The sequence below is a fragment of the Scatophagus argus genome, chromosome 22, assembly GCF_020382885.2.
Source record: "Scatophagus argus isolate fScaArg1 chromosome 22, fScaArg1.pri, whole genome shotgun sequence".
NCBI lineage: Eukaryota > Metazoa > Chordata > Actinopteri > Scatophagidae > Scatophagus > Scatophagus argus.
The window spans coordinates 18,058,938-18,081,755 of record NC_058514.1 but is presented as its reverse complement, the minus strand read 5'-3'; the positions used below and the strand labels follow the sequence as shown (position 1 = coordinate 18,081,755).

The 22,818-nt window shown below is 41.8% G+C and overlaps 1 protein-coding gene across 2 annotated transcripts in view; it reads left to right on the top strand.

Annotated features, from left to right (window-relative positions):
• Positions 1-21,746, top strand: part of rint1 (RAD50 interactor 1) — a 35,815-nt gene extending 14,069 nt beyond the window's left edge. For both annotated transcript variants that reach the window (XM_046378544.1, XM_046378542.1), the window contains 8 exons: positions 1,451-1,676; positions 2,739-2,876; positions 3,726-3,820; positions 6,525-6,629; positions 11,981-12,201; positions 19,302-19,482; positions 20,013-20,131; positions 20,922-21,746. In XM_046378544.1, coding sequence (XP_046234500.1) covers positions 1,451-1,676; positions 2,739-2,876; positions 3,726-3,820; positions 6,525-6,629; positions 11,981-12,201; positions 19,302-19,482; positions 20,013-20,131; positions 20,922-21,132 — 1,296 coding nt within the window. In that variant the 3' untranslated portion in view covers positions 21,133-21,746. The remainder of the gene's footprint in view (positions 1-1,450; positions 1,677-2,738; positions 2,877-3,725; positions 3,821-6,524; positions 6,630-11,980; positions 12,202-19,301; positions 19,483-20,012; positions 20,132-20,921) is intronic.
• Positions 21,747-22,818: the final 1,072 nt, after the last annotated feature.

Sequence of the window (22,818 nt, the reverse complement as noted above, 5' to 3'; positions counted from 1 at the left end):
TGCAGTCCAGATAGTTTTTCTTCAGTCTTATTTGGGCTAGACCAGAAGTGATCCTCTTTTTCACACCAAAACTGAACACACAGAATAGCTAAAACTTTGAAGTGTACACAAGCCACATGCCTGATGGTTTGTATAAAACACACACACACATGCATTTGTGAGGTCAGACACTGACGTTGGATGAGAAGGCCTGGCTTGCAGTCTTCGCTCTAATTCAATCCAAAGGTGTTCTGTCGGGTTGAGGTCAGTCAAGTTCTTCCACACCAAACTTACTCATCCATGTCTTTATGGACCTTGCTTTGTGCACTGGTGCTCAGTCATATTGGAACAGGAAGGGGCCGTCCCCAAACTGTTCCCACAAAGTTGGTAGCATGGAATTGTCCAAAATCTCTTGGCATACTGAAGCATTCAGTGAAAGGCACTGGAACTAAGGGACCCCCCTCCACCAAATTTCACACTTGGCACAATGCAGTCAGACAAGTACTGTTCTCCTTGGAACCGCCAAATCCAGATTCATCTATCAGATTGCCATGGAAAAGTGTGATTCGTCATTCCAGAAAACTCCATTGCCCTAGAGTCCAGTGGTGGTATGCTTCACACCACTGCATCCAAGGCTTTGCATTGCACTTGGTGATGTATGGCTTGGATGCAGCAACTCAGCCCATTCTTTCACAAATGTTCGTAGAAGCAGTCTGCATGCCTAGGTGCTTGATTTTATACACCTATGGCCATGGAAGTGATTGGAACATCTGAATTCAATTATTTAGATGGGTGAGTGAATACTTTTGGCAATATAGTGTATATATATTTGAGTTTACCACTAACTGAAGTCAGATCAACTCTGCATCACCTTTTATCCCAAACAAACTTGGAGAAAGGATCAACCTGACTCGCAATTTTTCTATGCCCATGTGCGGGACTGGCATGCACTGGGCACATGCTCATAGCATCCAATGGTGTTAAACTGGCCATGTTTTTACCTTATATTTTACCTACCTTTTTTTAATCAGGGTTGGGGAGTATGGTGTTGTGATGAATGGTGTCTGTGTAATTGTTGTGAGCACACTAGGGAGTCAGTCATGAAATACGATAGTATTTCAGATAAGTAAGCCGCAACCAAAATGTTGAAAAAAAAAACACAAATATATTTTTGAAATTGTTGCATTAAAGCAGTATAAATGTACATTTTGCTTAACTGGCATGCCCATTATATCACAGATACCAAGAGTTTATCCACCCTTTTGTTTTCCATGGCTTATATTCAGGAGTTGGACTTTGTGTTGATCATGCCCCCAGATATTGTCAGAGGCCTGGCTTTTAACTGACTGCCAGTTTTTATTAGAAGGAATACAGTACCTCAGAAAGTGTTACTTAAGAATCAACAAATAAAAATGACAAATGCCTATTGTCAGTTGCACACAGTAATTGTTGTATATGTATGTATTTGCAGGTGGAGCTGTGTCGAGGCCTCTTGTCTCTAGTTCAAGAGAAAGTGGCCAGCGACGCTTCTAGGCTTCTGTATGATGATGTGCTATTTTGTCACTTTGTGGAAGAGGTGTTGCAATTTGAGAAGGAGCTACGAATCAACCAGTCTTATCCTGCAGTGCTGCCTGGTCTGGTTCACCTTATGCTTGAGGATGCAATCCTTCAGAAGTGGCTCACCGTGGAAAAAAAGAGTAAGTTATCAGATATGATGGTAGTTGCACAAGGTATTGTCTGTACCAGTATTATTTTTCTTGCATGTTTGCATGTTTTCATTCTTTTTTGAAACTTTGAAACTACCTACCTACCTACCTGCATCACTATTGGAATTCAAAAACCTTTTACACCAGATTTAAAGTCTAAATAGAATTCGTGAGTGATATTAAAAAACATGTGTTTTCTGTAGTGTTTGACCCAGGGTATCCAAAGATGTTACACAGCATGTAAAAATTTTAATAGACTTGGCTTTTTTCACATTTTATAAAGACTAAATAAAAAATAGAAACAAGAACAACAACCACTTATAAGAAGTAACATCTGGGCAACTGCACACCCTGGGGTGTGCCAATTAGGTGAAGCCCATACCAGCAACAATAACTATAACAATAACAAATAATAATAATAATAAATAATATATATTTTAAAAAATCATTCTTACTCAGGTGGTTGAGTCCACATCACATCTATAATGACAAGTACAGTGGTTCACATTTGCTTTTCAAGGGCAGTTACTAGTGGCCACAGACCCAAATGCCTCAGGATGCAATTGGATCTACAATCAGTTAGAGCAACGGATCTGCTAAGCTGGTTATGTGACAGCTGAACTTGCAGAGCTCAAAACAACAGATGAAATGTAAACTTGTTAGCTCCCACAGAATAGTTGTTTAAGAACGCTAGATACAGTAACCATGGACTTGCCACAGATGCATGCAGCCAAAAATCAGCAGTTTAGATGGCCAGTCATTAAATTCAAACACCAGCAGTGCAGGAGAGATCTTGACTTTCAAAAGACAAAAAAATTAATATGAGTGATGATTTAGCAACTGGGTTACTTATTTTTTGCTTCAAATTTGGTCAGTAACATTTGGTTATGTTATGGTAAAATAAGTGAAAGTTTATCAACTATGAGTCTAATGAATCCAACAAACATACTACTCATGCTCAAAACCCCACGGGATTTGTTCACAGAATATTGTGTCTAAGTGGGATGAAATAGGATGGGATTGTGACAGTGTCCCCTTCTTCTGTATATACAGTGGCAGTAGAGAAGATGGATGCCATGCTGTCGGCTGAGGGAGCTTGGAGTTCTCAATACAAAGATATCAGTGATATGGATGAGCTGAAAGCTCCAGTTTGTGCTGAAACTTTCATGACTCTGCTACAGGTCATTACTGGTAAGGCTTTTCATTTCAACATTTCTGATATTTATATGAAGACCCTGTGAGGCAAAGGAGAATTTTTTTTTTCATCTGTGAAATGTGGGGTTTTATCCAGGTGAAAACCAAAAAGTTTTGCCATTTGTTATTGGCTAACACTAACAGCAGCCTTTTGCAGATTGAAGAATGAACGACAAGACAGTAATTGCACGTAACTAGCAAGCACTAAATTTATGTACTGAGAGTGAGTGTAGAAATGAAAAGATAAGATAAAATAAGATAAGAGGACAAAATATTTACTTGCTGCTGAATACATCCCACTGCCAGGTGCCGTTGTAACAAGATAATCAATGTTATTCACTTCACCTGTCAGTTTTCATAGTGTTGTGGTTGATCAGTGTATTTCCCCCCCCTTTTTTTTTCCTTTTTTCACCATTAGTGGAATTACTGGATATTTTGGTCAAAGCTGCCCTCACATTTGTCCTTACTTTGAAATATTGTGCTGGTGCACTTGTGTCTCTGTTAGCATGGATTTTACAATCTGTCACCAGGAATATTTCTTTCTAGTGTGCATTCACTGTTTGAAAACTAGACAAACTTAATTCACTGATAGGAAAATATAGACTAGCAGGACTCCAACTTGTATGCTAGGTTGCACACCTTGTAAACTGACTACTCATAGTCATTTGCAGAACTAAATCCTTAAAGGTACTTACAGGTAACTGGTGTTTTGTAAACAGTGATTATTAATGATATATTTATTTTTTTTAATACATTTTTTATACATATTTTCCCTTATTTTGATATCATTCAAAATTTGTGTGCCTTTAAAAATGTGAACACATTTTGTCATTTTGCTGCACTCAGACCGGTACCGGGTCTTACCCTGTCCTTCTGCACAGCTGAAGTTTCTGGGGCTCCAGAGAGAGCTGGTGGATGACTTCCGCATACGACTGACCCAGGTGATGATGATTGGATTGGTATTAATGAATGAGACTTGGGTGATGAAATTTAAGAACAAGGTTTTTAAAAAAAACATTAAACAGAGAGAGTGGTATTCCACGAAGGGATATGAAGAAAACATTAAGGAAATGATGATAAAAGTTGAGAGAGACATTGTTGCTGGGTGTTTCACCTGAAATCCATATCACAAATAACTATTCTGAAAGGGGACCTCTCATTAATGCTTTTTACTGAACAATAATGTGAGAACAGTAAGATATTAATTTAAATAGTTAATCAACAGCATGAAAAAACAGTGTTCCAGTGTTATGATTGAAAGTTTCAATCCTGTTTTTGGTGCAAGGATGATTTAAATAGTGTAAATTTTTGTCTGCTGGTAAAATTAAATGTAACTGGGGTCTGTATACAAGAATGAAAGGCAGAACTAGGGCGGCACGGTGATGCAGTGGTTAGCACTGTCGCCTCATAGCAAGAGGGTTCCAGGTTCGAATCCCGGTCTGGTCCCTTCTATGTGGAGTTTGCATGTTCTCCCTGTGCCTGTATGGGTTTTCTCCGGGTACTCCGGCTTCCTCCCACAATACCAAAAACATCCTTAGGTTAATTGGCTACTCTAAATTGTCCCTAGGTGTGAGTGTGAGAGTGTGTGGTTGTCTGTGATTGACTGGCGACCAGTCCAGGGTGTACAGCTGAGATAGGCTCCAGCTCCCCCGCGACCCTGACGGATAAAGCGGTATAGAAAATGGATGGATGGATGGAAGGCAGAACTAGTTATATATTCAACTCTATATTGTAGCATCCTTTAGTAATGAAGCTACTTGATGTTAGCAGTGGAAATGCACCGATCGACCAGCCATTGACCGGAATCAACCGGTTTTCAGGACTCTCAGCTTGGACCAGAGACGGACAGGTTAGCCTCCCTTATTGCTGACTCCAAGTCTCCATGCCATTTTACGCATGTGAATATGCTGAAGGGTGCAGGCAATAACACAGCCATAGTCACATTCAATTTTTCCTGCCCGTCCGGTGGAGGAATCGAACCGATGACCTTCCGATCACAAGCCGCTTCTTATTGTGAAATGATACATCAGAAGTTCCTGAAACTTGTTGTGCGACACCGTGGGGTGGGCTACTGTCATTCTGAAGTGAAATTTGTCAGTGACAACAGGAAGTTTCCTTGAAATACTGCTCTGATTTCAGAGAACAAATTTGATGGTATATTTACTGTTCATATTCATTTTGTTTACATTTTATTTATCTTGATTTATTTATTTGTTCATTAATTTATTATATTCATGTGATCATGTATTGCTGAGTAACTGGCTGCAAGATAAATTGATTTAATGATGGAATGTAACTTTGCCTAGCTGCCCGGACACTGCTTTTATTGTGAAATCGGTTCAAACTTGCTATTACCATAGTGTTTCTTATATAGAGCACTTGCAAATATTGTAGAGTCTGGCTTGATCTGGTTTTTAAACTGCAGACTGGCTCGCAGTTATCTTTCCTTGGTATGAGCAGTGAAATGACCAAAGCAGTTATGAGGAAAATGTTTGAATTTATGACATTGGATGTTCAGCCGTTCTCTGTAGTTGAGAATAGAGTGTTACCAGAGTAGCTTAGCTCCTTTAAGAAATAGAGCAGTATTTATGCGAATGCATAAGGAGTGTGTGGTGAAGAGTGGTCAGTGATACAAAACTGTCCGCAGAGTAAAATGCTATGACTTGTCAAGACCAAGCAGAGCTCCTGTGCTTTGTTTCACCACTGTTTGCATCCTATAAATTACCTCACTCCAGGTGAATTTATAAGCATACTCTAAAATTATATAAGTAACTGATAATTGTTTTGTAATGAAAGTCTTTTGCACCTGCTTTTGTTTGGTAAAGTAAAATATGCCAGATAAAGTTGGGTGTACAGCTCATTTTCAGTTAATTGTTATTTGTAGCTCTTTCCAGGTGCTTTATTTTGAGAGGAAATTGTGTAATAATTTATTTTATTATGAAAGTTAGATTTTGCATTGAAGAAAAGTAGATTTCTGTTTATATGCTGTACATTATAGTTCTTAGAAAGAAAATCTAAATCAGAAAAAAAGGCATTGGGCAAGAAAATTGCAATCAGTGCACCTCTGCTTAGCAGGTTTAACAGCTTTCACAGTGTAACACAGGCAACTGTGTGCAGTAAAAGCCAAAACAATAAGCTTGTTTTTCGTGTAATGTAACCTCTGCATTTAGCTTTGGCTCTTTCACTCGTAGACTGTCACATGCCCTTAAAAACCAACAGGAAAAACAACAGTGCTCTCTCTAACATTCTGCCGGTCACAGGCATGCTGTGTCACACAGATGACACGGTTAACTGGGGTGACTGACAGGCTTCATGGTCTCTTCAGAGCTCACATACACACTTGCTAGCAACTGTGACATTCACTACCCTTCGGGAAAACTCAGTAACTGTAATGAGTATCTATAAGTATCTATCTATCTATCTATCTAACCTTACTGAATGTAACACAGTTTTGACACAGTCTTACTAAAGAATAACAGTTAACATCATCATGTCAGTCGTTATGTTGTATTGTTTCCAATTTTGCTAAATGTGTTATTGCCTTTAGATTTTTTGTCTCTGAAATCAGTTTCAATTTTTAAAGAGAAAAGGTTGAGAGATAAATGAGTGAAGCTGAGGTGGTTGATATTGCTTTTTTCCTTACAGGTGATGAAGGAAGAGTCTCGCTGCCCGCTGGGTACCCGTTATTGTGCCATTCTTAATGCTGTCAACTACATTTGTGCCATCCTGGGAGACTGGGGAGACAATGTGGTGTGTAGAGTTAATTGAATCTGTTTGTTTTATTTACAGTTCCCACCTGTGTCACTTCTTTTCATATGAATGATAATTTCACTGAGATTTTCTCATCTACACACATTCCTGACATGGAGATTCATTTATAAATGTTTCAAACATACAAAACAGGGCTTGAATGATGTTTACACCGTGTCCAACAGAAGAGTTTGATTTATGAAAACTTGCACATATGTGCATCTGTATGAAAAATTGGATCCAAGTGCACAAACATTTTGGAAGCGGGGGAAATTAGAAAGAGATGGATTAGAGACAGATGGCAAGGCAATGAATTAAAAGCACATTTTAGCTTGTATAAAAAATTATTATATATCCACTTTGTCATAAACATTCAGGTCAGCTATATTGTGTTCAGGTTTATTGGGAAAGTTGCTGTGTTTTTAAAAGTTCATTCATGTTCTGTTCATGTTATTGTTATCGGATATCAACCTCAAATTTATGTCCATGTTGTCAAAAGAATATACAGTGCATCCGGAAAGCCTCAAGTCTTTTTGAGTATGATCCTATAAACTTGGCACACTTATTTTGGGGTAGTTTCTCCCACTCTTCAATGTAGAATCTGTCAAGCTCCATCAGGTTGGATGGGGAGCGTTGGTGCATAGCCATTTTCAGATCTCTCCAGAGATGCTCCATAGGGTTAAGAGAGTCCTTCAGGTGCGTTTTAGCAAGCTCCAGGCAGGCTTTCATCTGCATTTTACTGAGGAGTGGCTTCCGTCTGGCCATTCTACCATACAGGCCTGATTGGTGGAGTGCTGCAGAAATGGTTGTCCTTCTTGAGGGTTCTCCCCTCTCCACAGAGCGAGTGACCATTGGGTTCTTGGTCACCTCCCTGACCAAGGCCTTTCCACAAGTGCAATATTAAGGACTACTTTCTGGACCACTTTCTGGACTACCTCATACGTGCACACACTTGCACATGCATATTTATGCTGCTGTATGCTAAAACCTTCTTTATTTAATTGTTTAGCTTATTTAAAATGTCTAGTTTTGTATTCTTTTACATTCTATTTTTTATTTAGCTTATATTTCTATTTTATTCAACTTTTTGTTTACCTCGTACTTTATATTTTTATATTTTTGTATTCTTATAGTCTACTTACTGCTCCTGGGACCTGAGTCCTAATTTCATACCATAAACGTGTTAATATGAGCTGGTATGACAATAAAGTTCCTTGATTCCTTGAATCTCCCCCGATCACTCAAATTAGTTGGGCGACCAGCTCTAGGAAGAGTCCTGGTGGTTCCAAACTTCTTCCACTTACGGACTATGGAGGCCACTGTGTTCTTTGGGACCTTTAAAAATCTTTCTGTACCCTTCCCCAGGTCTGCGCCTCGACACAATCCTGTCTCTGTGGTCTACAGAAAATTCCATTGACTTCATGGCTTGGTTTGTGCTCTGACATGCACTGTCAACTGTGAGGGCTTATATAGACAGGTGTGTGCTTTTCCAAATCATGCCCAATCAACTGAATTTACCACAGGTGGACTCAACTCAAGTTGTAGAGACCTCTGAAGGATGATCAATGGAAACAGGATGCACCTGAGCTCAATTTTGAGTGTCATGGCAAAGGGTGTGAATACAAGTTCATTTTTAATAAATTTGCAAAAGATTCAAGCAAACTTGTTTCACTTTGTCATTATGAGGTATTTTGTGTAGAATTCTAAGGGAAAAAATAAATTTCACCTATTTTGGAATGAAACTGTAAAATAACAAAATGTGGAAAAAGTGAGCGGTGTAAATACTTTCCGGATGCACTGTATTTAAGAGATAAGAGAGATAAGAGATAATCCTTTTATAATCCTTTTAGAAAGCGGTCTGATCAGGAGATCTGTTTAATGTGATGGGTAAATGACATGTCCTGATCGAAGATAACGCCGAGGTTCCTCGCAGTCGTACTGGGGGCCAAAGTAATGCCGTCCAGAGAGAGAATATTATCAGCTATTCTAGTTCTAAGATGTTTGGGGCCTAGAACAATGATCTCAATTTTGTCTGAGTTTAATAATAAAAAATTTGGAGGTCATCCAGTCTTTATGTCCTTAAGACATGCCTGCAGTCTGGCTAACGGCTCTCTTTCTTCAGGCTTTAATGATAAGCTGGGTGTCATCAGCATAACAATGAAAGTTTATGCCATGTTTCTCAATAATATTCGTGTATAAGGTGAACAGGATCGGCCCAAGCACTCAACCTTGTGGAACACCGAGGCTAACCCTTATATATGAAGAGGAAACATTATTAACGTGAACAAAGTGAAATCTATCTGTTAAATATGATTTAAACCAGCATAGTCCCTGTGATCCTAGTCTCATGTTCTAATCAGTGTAATAAAATGTTGTGATCTACTGTGTCGAAAGCGGCACTGAGATCCAGTAGAACGAGTATGGAGACAAGCCTGCGGTCTGATGTCATGAGGAGGATTTCATTTGTAACTTTAACCAGTGCTGTTTCTGTGCTGTGATGTGCTCTGAAACCAGACTGAAACATGTCAAAGAGACTGTTCCTGTGTAGGTGATCAATTAACTGATTTGCAACCACTCTTTCAAGTATTTTAGACAAAAACGGGGGGTTGGATATCGGCCTGTAGTTTGCTAAGATGTCTGGGTCAAGTGAAGGTTTTTTAAGCAAAGGTCTGATAACAGTGGGTTTAAACACCTGTGGTACATAAACTGTTGTTAAGGATAAGTTGATCTGATCTAAGAAGGAAACGTCAATCAAGGGAAAGACGTCCTTGAGGAGCTTAGTTGGGATGGGGTCTAAGAGACATGTAGTTGGGTTAGATTTGTTAATGCTGGAGGTCAGCTCAGGGAGGTCTATGGGCAGGAAACTGTCCAGAGATGGAGTAGGATTAAAAGAGGTTTCTAGAGATGGCACTATATCGACTATTCTGGGGAGATCTTTATTGATTTTTTTCTCTAATGTTATTGATTTTATTGATGAAGAAACTCATGAAGTCTTCACTACTAAGAGCTGCAGGAATACAAGGCTCAACAGAGCTGTGACTCTTTGTCAGCCTGGCTACAGTGTTAAAGAGAAAACGTGGGTTGTTCTTGTTTTGCTCTATTAATGTTGAATAATAGGCAGTTCTGGCTTCACAAAGGGCCCTTTTGTATGCCAATAGACTGTTTATCCAGGCCCTCTGGGATTCAGCTGATTTGGAGGAGTACCACTTCCTCTCCATCCGTCTTGATGTTTGCTTTTAGACAAAGCTGAAATGTGAGCCTGCAAAGACCGGCATGGAGTCCATTGCAGGGAGCTTCATGGATTAAAATGAAAAAAAAGGGAATTTGATGCATGCAAGTAAAAAATGCGATATTACAATCCAAATAATTTCTGTAGCTTTAACCACTCTTAAGGAACACAGAAATGTGGGATGTCAGATACATGGAAATGAGACAGCAAACTGTAATTAAGACATGAGAATATACTTATCCCTTGTTCTGAGGACTCAGCTGACTGACATGTTGCTAAACTGGAATCCTGTCTTAATACACTGTAGGGAACAGTTTATTTTTAATAACGTCGTAGTTCCGATAGTAGGTTAGTTAAACGGTCAACTTGGAAAGTTTGGCCATGATTTGAAAGTAGTTCCGAAACATTTGTATGGGAACGGCATATTACCAGAGTAACTACCAACTGCTGCTCACTATCTTGTTTGCCTATAATCCTGAATTATTGGATTTTATGATAATTATTATTAGATGATTTGGTGAGTTGTATTTTTTCTACGTCTTGTTTGAATGAAGTATGTTTTACCATGAGCTAACAAGGCCATTGTTTTGTATTTTTATTTAGCAAGGAAAAGAACTGTAAGATATTTAGTCTATTGACATACTTGGAATTTATTTTGTTCACTTACTAGACCAAACACTAAGAGAGCTTGTGAAACAGGGAACTTGAACACTTCTAGGTTGTAAGCCCAGTGGAAAAAGAGGGAAGCGTGAGAGCATCACATCTCACTCATGCAAGAATGATAAATTAGGCCTACACACAACAGGGTGAGGGGGTATATAACATGGACTGGTAGAATGTTCAAGGTATGGATACTATGACCACACACAGTAGAAAACTATAATGAAGAAATAAGGCAGCATGCAGCGCATGTTCCACATTTCATCAGTATGGCTGTGTGAACATGAGGCAGAGCTGACAACTGTCACTGCCTGTCAAGCACGTTTGGTGAAAGTTGCTGAAGACCGACATATCTCATAGATAAAACCTGATAAAGGGGCATGGAAATGACCCCAAAGCTGCTGTGTATATGTCCTGCACTGTCATTCTTCTGAGAAGAGCTGCCAAAGAGATAGAGCACGAATCCCAGGCGGGGCCCCTCTCAGGTGTAGACATACACTTGTGTGATAGTTTCGGTCAGCCAGTTCAACATACGCTGTTTCGTGAGAGGTTGTTTTTTAGGAACACTCTTTGTAATGCACGAGCAGGTGCTGTATCTGTCTGAAAACTGCTGTGCACACTATGTAATGAGACAGCGTGCACACTGGACAAAGATGTGACGTTTCCCCCTTCTCATCGTTGTGAGGGGGACCTTCCAAAGAAATAACCCTGGATCTGAAAGAGCTGTTTATGACATTGGGCATGAATGCAGGATTCAGTCTCAAGGTGGCTGAGCTCAGATCATCTCTGATAATAAGACAAAATGGAGAGATCAAGGGCACACACAAGTCATTTGCTCTTTTTGCTGAGGTTGCTGAGGTTGGCTCAAATGGGGAATTCCCCAAACCATGTAAAACCAGAGGCGAATTCCACTGAGTAGCCAATGAGTGCATGACAAGCCACTATCTTTGGACTTCCTTCAAAAAATGCTTCACCACTGGATGCACAAAAAAAGTTCTCTTCCCCAAGCCCTCATGACAGGATGAAATGGCCGCAGCATACGTTTTAATAGCATATAGAGCCAGTTTTCTGTCCACTAACAGTTGAAGAAAAGTTAACACCCCAGAGAGAGAGCATGAGGTAGGACTCATGCCTCTCTTCACACACCAGCATTGAAAAACGGTCTATTTTGCAGGTTTCCTAACTGCTTTTCAACAACTTTAAATGAGATAAAGCTGAAATTCTAAGAGTTGTGTCTTATGATTCAGAAAGTTTTGCATATTGTTTAAGTCATACAGGAAATGAGCTGTGTATTGTTGTGTTGTATTTGTATTCTGTGCCATAAAAATATATAGCCCTATAGCTTTCATGTGAGAACAAATTGCACTGAGCTGACAAAGGACAGCCAGAAGAGGGTGACAGTTTTGGTTCTGTCTTCTCACTTACAGTTATATGTTTACCAGTTCCTTCATTCTTTCTTCAGTTTTTCCTGCAGCTTCAGCAGGAAGCAGTTTCACTTGGTGAAGAAGTAGTACTTGGAGGCCTAGGAGTGAAGGAACTTGGTCGACTGGCTTCTCTGGAGGGCTCTGTATTTGAAGGTCTGTTGGCTTTGCTGGATCGACTTAAAGGAGACATGATGGGACGACTCCTGGAATGGACCATGAGAGAAATCACAGAAAAAGCTAAACCATACTGTCAAGACAGGTGAGACGTTAGCCTGTTGATGAGGACAAATATCTACTACAGTGCATCCAGAAAGTATTCACACCTCTTCGCTTTTTGCACATTTTGTTATGTTACAGTCTTGTTTCAGAATGGATTAAATTCATTTTTTCACTCAAAGTTCTACACAAAATACCCCATAATGACAATGTGAAACAGGTTTGCGTGATTTTTTTGGCAAATTTATTAAAAATAAAATAAACAAAAAATATAACATATACAGTACATAAGTATTCAGACCCTGTGTAACATAACAAAATGTGGAAAAAGTGAGACGGTGTGAATACTTTCCAGATGCACTGTATATACGAGCGAATTTAACAAAAAAATGATTGTTTGAAATGTTTGGTTAAATGAGTATAGCCTACAATTTCCAATACATTTTTCCTTATTGAGACTTCAATATTAATAAGGAACAGCCATCAGCACATTACTGCCAGTACTAGTTCCTTTTTGTATCTAAATGGATATATAGTATCTTTATGAAATTGCTTTTTAACAAGACTAGGTAGAAACATAGCATATAGCAAGGCTGTGTATAGTCATTGTATAACACTGTCACCAAATCCATCCATCCATCCATCCATCTTCTTCCGCTTTATCCGGGACCGGGTCGCGGGGGCAGCAGCTTGAGCAGGGATACCCAGACTTCCCTCTCCCCAGACACTTCCTCCAGCTCCTCCGGGTGGACCCCAAGGCGTTCCCAGGCCAGCTGAGTGACATAGTCCCTCCAGCGTGTCCTGGGTCTTCCTCGGGGCCTCCTCCCGGTGGGGCATGCCCGGAACACCTCCCCGGGAAGGCGTCCAGGGGGCATTCGGAACAAATGCCCGAGCCACCTCAACTGGCTCCTTTCGATGTGGAGGAGCAGCGGCTCTACTCCGAGCTCCTCCCGGGTGACAGAGCTCCTCACCCTATCTCTAAGGGAGCGCCCCGCCACCCTGCGGAGAAAGCTCATTTCAGCCGCTTGTATCCGAGATCTCGTTCTTTCGGTCATGACCCAAAGTTCATGACCATAGGTGAGGGTAGGAACGTAGATTGACTGGTAAATTGAGAGCTTCACCTTGCGGCTCAGCTCTCTCTTCACCACGACGGGCCGGTACAACGACCCCATTACTGCTGTCGCTGCACCAATCCGCCTGTCAATCTCACGCTCCCATCTTCCCTCACTCGTGAACAAGACCCCGAGATACTTAAACTCCTCCACTTGAGGCAGGAACTCTCCTCCAACCTGAAGGGGACAGACCACCTTTTTCCGGTCGAGAACCATGGCCTCGGATTTAGAGGTGCTGATTCTCATCCCAGCTGCTTCGCACTCGGCTGCGAACCTCCCCAGCGCACGCTGAAGGTCCTGGCCTGAAGAAGCCAACAGGACAACATCATCCGCAAAAAGCAGAGATGAAATCCTGTGGTTCCCAAACCAGACACCCTCCGGCCCCTGGCTGCGCCTAGAAATCCTGTCCATAAAAATAATGAACAGGACCGGTGACAAAGGGCAGCCCTGCCGGAGGCCAGTATGCACTGGGAACAGGTCCGACTTACTGCCGGCAATGCGGACCAAGCTCCTGCTCCGAGAGTACAGAGACCGCACAGCCCTTAGCAAAGGACCCCGGACCCCATACTCCCAGAGCACCTCCCACAGGATGCCACGGGGAACACGGTCAAATGCCTTCTCCAAGTCCACAAAACACATGTGGACCGGTTGGGCAAACTCCCATGAACCCTCAAGCACCCTGCGGAGGGTATAGAGCTGGTCCAGTGTTCCACGACCAGGACGAAAACCGCATTGTTCCTCTTGGATCCGAGGTTCGACTATCGGCCGGATTCTCCTCTCCAGTACCCTGGCATAGACTTTCCCGGGGAGGCTGAGGAGTGTGATCCCTCTGTAATTGGAGCACACCCTCCGGTCCCCCTTCTTAAAAAGAGGGACCACCACCCCAGTCTGCCAGTCCAAGGGCACTGTCCCTGACTGCCATGCGATGTTGCAGAGTCGTGTCAGCCAAGACAGCCCCACAACATCCAGAGCCTTAAGGTACCCAGGACGAATCTCATCCACACCCGGAGCTCTGCCACCGAGGAGCTTCCCAACTACCTCAGTGACTTCAGCTTGGGCAATGTATGGACCCGCCTCAAGGTCCTCAGCCTCTGCTTCCATAACGGAAGACACGTCAGCAGGATTGAGGAGGTCCTCGAAGTATTCCTTCCACCTTCCGACAATATCCCCAGTCGAAGTCAGCAGCTCCCCACTTCCACTGTAAACAGTATTAGCAGGGCACTGCTTCCCCCTCCTGAGGCGCCGGATGGTTTGCCAGAATTTCCTCGAGGCCGACCAATAGTCCTCCTCCATGGCCTCCCCAAACTCTTCCCAGACCCGAGTTTTTGCTTCCGCAACCGCTCGGGCTGTCGCACGCTTGGCCCTCCGATACCCGTCAGCTGCCTCAGGAGTCCCACAAGCCAACCATGCTCGATAGGACTCCTTCTTCAGCCTGACGGCATCCCTTACTTCCGGTGTCCACCACCGGGTTCGGGGATTGCCGCCACGACAGGCACCAGAGACCTTACGGCCACAGCTCCGAGCAGCAGCTTCCACAATGGAGGTGGAAAACATGGTCCACTCGGACTCAATGTCCCCAGCCTCCCTCGGAATCTGGTCAAAGTTCTCCCGGAGGTGTGAGTTGAAAACCCCTCTGACGGAGGGTTCCGCCAGACGTTCCCAGCAGACCCTCACAACACGTTTGGGTCTGCCAAGTCTGTCCGGCTTCCTCCTCCACCAGCGGATCCAACTCACCACCAGGTGGTGATCGGTGGACAGCTCAGCCCCTCTCTTCACCCGAGTGTCCAAGACATATGGCCGAAGGCCAGATGACACAACCACAAAGTCGATCATTGACCTCCGGCCCAGGGTGTCCTGGTGCCATGTGCACCGATGGACATCCTTATGCTTGAACATAGTGTTCGTTATGGACAAACTGTGACTAGCACAGAAGTCCAACAACAGAACACCACTCGGATTCAGATCAGGGAGGCCGTTCCTCCCAATCACGCCCCTCCAGGTATCACTGTCGTCGCCCACGTGGGCATTGAAGTCCCCCAGTAGAACTATGGCGTCCCCGGTCGGAGCACATTCCAGTACCCTTCCCAGGGACTCCAAGAAAGCCGGGTACTCTGCACTGCTGTTTGGCCCATAGGCCGAAACAACAGTGAGAGACCTATCCCCAACCTGAAGGCGTAGGGAAACGACTCTCTCGTTCACCGGGGAGAACTCCAACACATGGCGGCTAAGCTGGGGGGCTATGAGCAAGCCCACACCAGCTCGCCGCCTCACACCATGGGCAACTCCAGAGTAGAAGAGAGTCCAGCCTCTCTCCAGGAGTTGGGTTCCAGAGCCCAGGCTGTGCGTGGAAGTGAGCCCGACTATCTCTAGCCGGTACCGCTCAATTTCCTGCACAAGCTCGGGCTCTTTCCCCCCCAGTGAGGTGACATTCCATGTCCCCATAGCTAGAGTTTTTGTCCGGGGTTTGGGTCGCTGGGATCCCCGTCCACAGCTGCCGCCCAAACCACATTGCACCGGCCCCTTCTGAACCCTCTCGCGGGTGGTGGGCCTACGAGAGAGCGGGCCCACGTCGCTTCGGGCTGTACCCGACCGGGTCCCGTGGGCGGAGACCCGGCCACCAGACGCTCGCCTGCGAGCCCCAACCCCAGGCCTGGCTCCAGGGTGAGGCCCCGGTAACGCCAATCCGGGCGACGTACACATCCTTGCTGTTTTTTCTTTCATCTGGGGCTTCTGAACCGCTCTTTGTCTGACCTGTCACCTAGAACCTGTTTGCCTTGGGAGACCCTACCAGGGGCTTAAGCCCCCGACAACATAGCCCCTAGGATCACTCAGGTACTCAAACCCCTCCACCACGTTAAGGTGGCGGTTCAAGGAGGAGTGTCACCAAATCATTAGATGGTAGTTAGTGGTAGTTTCTATCGTCTGAATTTCTCAATAATAAATGTTAATTCAAAGAGTTAAAGCAAGGCGCCTGGACTGTGTAGACAGGCTTGAAGATGTTTCGCTGCTAATGTGTGAACTTGATGTAGTCGTCCACTGAGTTGATGTGATCTGTGAAGCGTTTCACTTCCTGGGTCTTAATCTTGACCCAAGTCAAGTGTCTTGGACCACTACATCAAGTTCACACAGGAGGACACCAGTGAAAATAATCTATCCTTCTTGGAAAGTACTGTTCACGTTGAGGATGACAGAAGCCTTAATGTGGAAGTATACAGGAAACCCACCCACACAGACCAATACCTACTGTTTGACTCACACCATCCACTGGAACACCATTGAATTCAATTCAATTCCGTTTATTTATATAGCGCCAATTCGCAACAAAAGTTATCTCATGACGCTTTCCAATTTGAGCAGGTCTAGACCAAACTCTTTAATTAAACTGTACAAGATGGGAGTCATCAGAACCCTGCATCAAAGAGCTGAGACAGTCCCCACCAGCTCAGCAGGACAGATGAAGGAACACCAACACCTCAAGTCAGCATTAAAAACATGTGGCTACCCAAACTGGGCACTCACCAAAGTTACAAAAAGAAGACCCACTAACAATAAAAAGGACAATAACAGGAAGAGGAGCAACATTGTCATTCCTTATGTATCAGGATTATCAGAAAAACTAAACAGAATTTTCAACAACCATGACATCCCGGTCCACTTCAAACCCATGATTACACTGAGATAGAAAGTGGTCCATCCCAAGGACAAAATCCCCAGGGAAAAACAGAGCAATATCATATATGCAGTCCAGTGCAGTGAAGAATGCTCTGATCTTTACATTGGTGAAACAAAACAGCCACTCCACAGAAGAATGGCACAACACAGGAGAGCCACCTCCACAAGACAAGACTCAGCAGTCCACTTACACCTTAAGGAAAAAGGACATTCCTTTGATGACAACAATGGCCACATTGTTGACAGAGAGGACAAGTGGTATGAAAGAGGGGTCAAGGAAGCCATTTATGTTAAGTTGGAAAAACCTTCACTTAACAGAGGTGGTGGACTTAGACATCACCTCTCTTGCACTTACAATGCTGTCCTCCCATCCATACCTAGGAAGTTTCACCCCAATTCACACGAAAGCCATAACAACAATAGGTCGTTAATCGGTCATACCTGAACTCATTAACATTCTCACAGTCATTAGAACCAGATAGCCAGTCGTTAGATACAGGGGGCCAATCACTGTCCGTCCAACCACATAGACTAATCTGCAGGACTATCAGATTCTTTGTTTTAGTTAATTTCACTTAGTCACTCCCATCGAGGGGTATATATTGGTTCCTCACCAGTCAGTTTTCAGAACTGATGAAGCTGCTTGGATTAGCAGTAAAACGTCTTCAAGCCTATCTACACAGTCCAGACACCTTGCTTTAACTCTTTGAGTGAATATGACCTGGATGACTGAGAATCTCCACAGATAATAAATGTTAATGTATTTTTGGGATTCCAATAATACTGTTTTTAAAATGTACTGAAGTAGCGTACCACATGGTAAACTATGTTTGAGTAATAAATGTTATCAAAGCAGCTCCAAGAACAGTACTTTCTACTTTATATCCTGTGTAGCCCTTATTCCACCAACATTAGTCTTAAGTGACAAAGCCTATATGAAACAGAATGTTAGTTTAGCACCCTAACTCCATATTCTGTTAGTATAGACCCTAACAGTGGCCTATGAAGAAACTCAAATACTTGACTGATTAATGGTGTAAATTTAACAATGTAATAAATAAAAATAAGACAGTATAAAAAATGTACAGACGATATAAAAATAAAAAAGCACTATGCAGAGAGGTGGTATATATACACAATTTTAAATAGATATACTAAAGGACAAAATACTATTGCAGAAATTGCACAGTATTGTACGGTTGAGAGTATTGGACATAAAAGAAAATCTGTTTCACGGGTCGCAGTGTAACTCATTGTACATGCCAGGTGGAGTGAAGTAGTATGGGGTTACTATTGCACATGTTCAGTGTTTTTGTTTTGCCACCAGTCTGACTCCAGAAGGGAAAAGCTATTGAAAAAACATGTTCTGTGAGTGATGATGCTGTCCGCTCTGCTGTGTCTCAGATTATATGAACAGTGTTTGTGTCTGAGCAGAGAGTGTGCTGGGTGGACTGAGTCTTTGACGATTCCCTCTGCTGTGTGTACATAGAGTCCATGAAGGGGAGTTTTGTCCCTATGATCCTCTCCACAGTCTTTATGACTCTTTTCAGAGCCTTCCTCTCTGTCTGTGTGGTGTTGTCATATCAGACACTGATGCCGGCCGTGAGGATGCTCTCTATGAGTCCTCTGTAGGTCTGGATGAGAGGGCGGTGGTTCAGACCAGCTTTCCTGAGCAGCCTAAAGAAATAAAGCCTTTGCTGGCCTTTTCAGTTTGTACAGTTAACCACACAGCAATCCATATTGTTTGTCCAATATTTGTATGAAACATTCTCCAAAATGCATCATCACAAACATGGCAGAGAGGTTGAGTTTAGTGACTCTTTGCAGAGGTTACACATCAGATGGCTGATACTTCAAGCAGTTTTTTTCTTTTCTCTTATTTATGTGTAACTTTAAGCCTTAAACGAACAGTTCACATTTGGTTATTGTTGCAACCCCAGATTTGTTAAGTACAGGCATAGCACTTTATGCAGACAACTTCAACTTTATTTGTTGTGTGTTAGAAGCTTGCAGGTAACAGATAACACTGGCGTATGCAGAGATGGTGAATTGTCATTGGTCTCTGTGGTGCATGGATGTGGGTACAAGCTCATCCACTCAATTCTGACACATTTAGCTTAGTAGTTAGAGTAAATATTTCAGTGTAAAATCAGGTGTAAATAGCATCTTCAAATCAATTTGGGAACTCAGGGCTTCCAGGGACTTGGATTACACCAAATGAGCTATATGTACTTTTATGTCATTTTTGTTTTTTTCTATTTTTTTTTTTTGTTTGTTTTTACATTTTAAAACAAGTCTAATTGCTTCTAATTTAATTTAAAAATGTATTGAGTCTTTATCTCTCTTACTTTTATTTTAGGTGGTTGTCCCTGCCATCCCAGCATGATCAGTCCGCCATGTCCCTGTCCAGCTCAGCATGTCCAATGATGCTTTGTATGAGGGACAGATTGTTGAACCTTCATCAGGTTCTGAGTCTTTCTTTGTTCCATCTGGCCTGGCAGGGCCTGGCTGAGAGACTTGACAGTTTTCTGTACCAGGATGTAAGAGATTAACATACCTCATCATACTGTTTGATTGTCTGATTTGATTGACAGATGATTTATCAGCACTTGAGCTCATAAATAATAATTACAAAATAAGAAATCATTCCTGTTGAATAATATGAGCAGAATTTAAGCCTGAGATCTTTGAGTTTAGAAAACTGACATTTGAGTATGTTACTAGTCAGCGGTGTCACAAACTATTAACAACTTGTAGTGCACTCATACCTTTGCCATATTTTTTGACATTGTTTATTAGAAATATGCACAATACTCAGTTTGCAAGACACCACTTTTTAAGGGTGCCACTGGATTTTCAGTGACATCCCTCCACTATGCCTCCCCCACCATCTAAATCCTTACACGACTTATCACAATGTGTAAAATGGCTAGGTGAGGAAAAAAGCCCACCTGCATAACTGATCTACTTGTACTCTTTTTTTGTTTGTTTGTTTCTACAACTGGACAGCTGATGGTATCCCAGCGATGGAGTTACATAAGTTCAAGATTTCTGTTTGTCTTTCTGTCAGGTGATCCTGTCTAATCATTTCAGTGAGGGTGGGGCAGTTCAGCTTCAGTTCGACATGACCAGAAACCTATTTCCTCTCTTTGGTCACTACTGCAAAAGACCGGAGAACTTCTTTAAGCAGTAAGTGTGTGTAGGTGTGTGAGGTGGTGGTGGGGAGAGACTTGTTTACAGCAGAACATGGTAAATATTAATACCGTTTTATTCAAAAATAGACTGACATTCTGACTGGTTTCCTGTAACACAAAATCACTGCGATAAACCCGCTGTATACTCCTTGTTCAGCTAGTTAACAACATGGAGCATTTAGTAGCTATGGAGCTTTATATTCTACCCAGGAATTGGTAGAGACAAAACATAAAGGTAAGAGGAGGGTAAATATTTGATTCCTGTTCACCAGATGGACACAACACGACTCTAAATGAATGATTAAGTTGTACCATATCTCCTAGTTGTAAAACCTTTAGTTGACATTGTATTGTTATCCGCTGTTTCAAAGATCAAAAAAAGAACTGTCAAGCTCAGTTAACGGACATGTATGAGTGTATGGGCTGTTTTTTTTTTTTGTTTGTTTTTTTGCTGTTGTGTATTTTCACAGCACTTTCTGATTGATCTAGCCAGAGATCTTTCACCAGAGATGTATCACTGGCTATGAAAATAGAGTGCAGTGTGTTTATCAAGAGAACCATCACAAGGCAAAATTTATACAGTGTATGTGTGTAACCGTTCATTCTGCAGTTATAGAATATATGCTAAAAAAACTACAAAACACCTAGTCATTCAATAAATGAGGAGTATCATAAAAATAATTGAAGATTAAGAGAAGAGTGTAAGGGATAACTGCGATGGTACCACGTTTAAGATTAGTTTTTTGTCTTGGGTGTTTTCATCTGCTCTCTCTTTCTCTCCACAGTGTTAAGGAGGCATGTATCATCTTGTGCCTTAATGTGGGCTCTGCTATTCTGCTAAGGAATCTCCTGAAAGAGTCAGAGGAGACGAGAGATGGGGTAGGCTCAGGGGATCCTTCACCAGAGTCTGCATTGCATGAGCTGGGAGTGTACTGCTTGGCATCCTCTGATGTGTTGGTTCTTCTCAACCTCAGAGCCTCCTGGCCTGGACAGTAACAATTTTTCCTGGTATTTGTTGGCATGGAGTGTCCATTACATTGATTGCTTGACATTTGTTTTTACTCCATTTTTGTCATTATGTTTAGTTTTCTTTGTAAACAAGACACATAATATTTGTCAAGTTAGGACAGGACTATTAACACATAGTGTTTTATAAGTTGATGAATTGTCATTGTATGTATATTTTTTGGGGACCTACTTGCCCATCACCTCAGTTGACTGAAGTACATCACAGCAATGTATTAATAACAGTTATTTTTTTCGAATGGATTACCGTGTGTAATAAACCTTGCTGGCCTATAAGCCTTCAGTTGCCTATTAACTACGATTAATGGATTTTTTAATGGTTTCCTTGCATGTGCTATGATGTTGTTTATTTTATTTGTTTTATGTTTGTATTTCTCTAAATAACACAGCTGCCCAGAAGGGTGTACTATATAAAGAGATTAATGGGTTAGTGAAGTATGTTGACTCTACAGCTAGGGTTTTTTTGTTGCTCTCTGTGTTGTAACAACTATTAGACATGACAATATTTTTTGATGACAGAGATTGTGAAAAGGCTGCACAGACAAATTAAAGTTAAAATTAAAGTTAGAAATACAGTACAGGAATAAGATCTTGTCTGAAATCTTGTTTTTGTGGCTCACATTAAAACAAAACAAATTCAGTGCCTATATAGCCAACACACAGTCACTGAAGATCGCTGATCTAATTCTAAATCCACATACCGTAATCTTGTGAAAGAGAACATAAGTAGTTCATAATCCATGATACAGCTCCAAGACACAAAGCTCATGTCAAGATAGATATGACTTATTTCTTGTATAATTTGTTGTCGTAGCCCTGACAAACTTCAGTCTGAACTGATCAGTCATAGTAACATTCTACACTACTCTCCTGTAATTTCAAATACCTGTCATTTCCCTTTGTGTGCAGGAAACATAGTTGAAACCAAATTTAAAGAGTAAGTGCAAGAGCAGCTCATCCCAAAATTTTTCAGAGTAGAGTTATGTGTCTGAAAATTAAAGTTACAGTTAATAAGGATTCTATAATTTTTTGACAGTTAAAAGACATGATGGGGTTTGGAAGGCGGGATTCATGATCAAAATAAATAGAAGAATAGAAGACAAAAGTTAGAATTGGAACAGCCTTACCAGGAAGATACACTATATGGTCAATAGTATTGGGATTTGAGTTTTGAGTTAAATGCCAGCCTTAAAAGCTTTAAAAGAAGAACATCAGATTAGATGTTGGATTGTACAGATTTGTGTTCTGCATTAATTTCATTGCAGTAATTGCACAATAGACAGGATATAGTCAATGAGAAACATGAAAATATTCAGATTTAAGAATTTTAATATTTACGTGGATACGAGTCCACTGATGCATAAAGGACAATAAAATAAAAAAATCGGCCACCATGAGATTTAATGACCATCCATATCTATCTGTCAGTCTCTATGAAGATATTAAGATACAAACAGAAAATACAGGAAAAATGTACACAAAAAACAACAACACAGTTTTCAGAACAAAATGGCTTCTACAGGCAAAAGTCAGCATTTAGTGAGACCTCCCTTTGCACCGAGCACATCTTTAACTCTTTTGGGGAGACTGTTCCATTTAGGTTAAAGAGAGCCATGTTTCTGCTATTGCTCGAGTGTAGGGCGAGGTCACACTAAA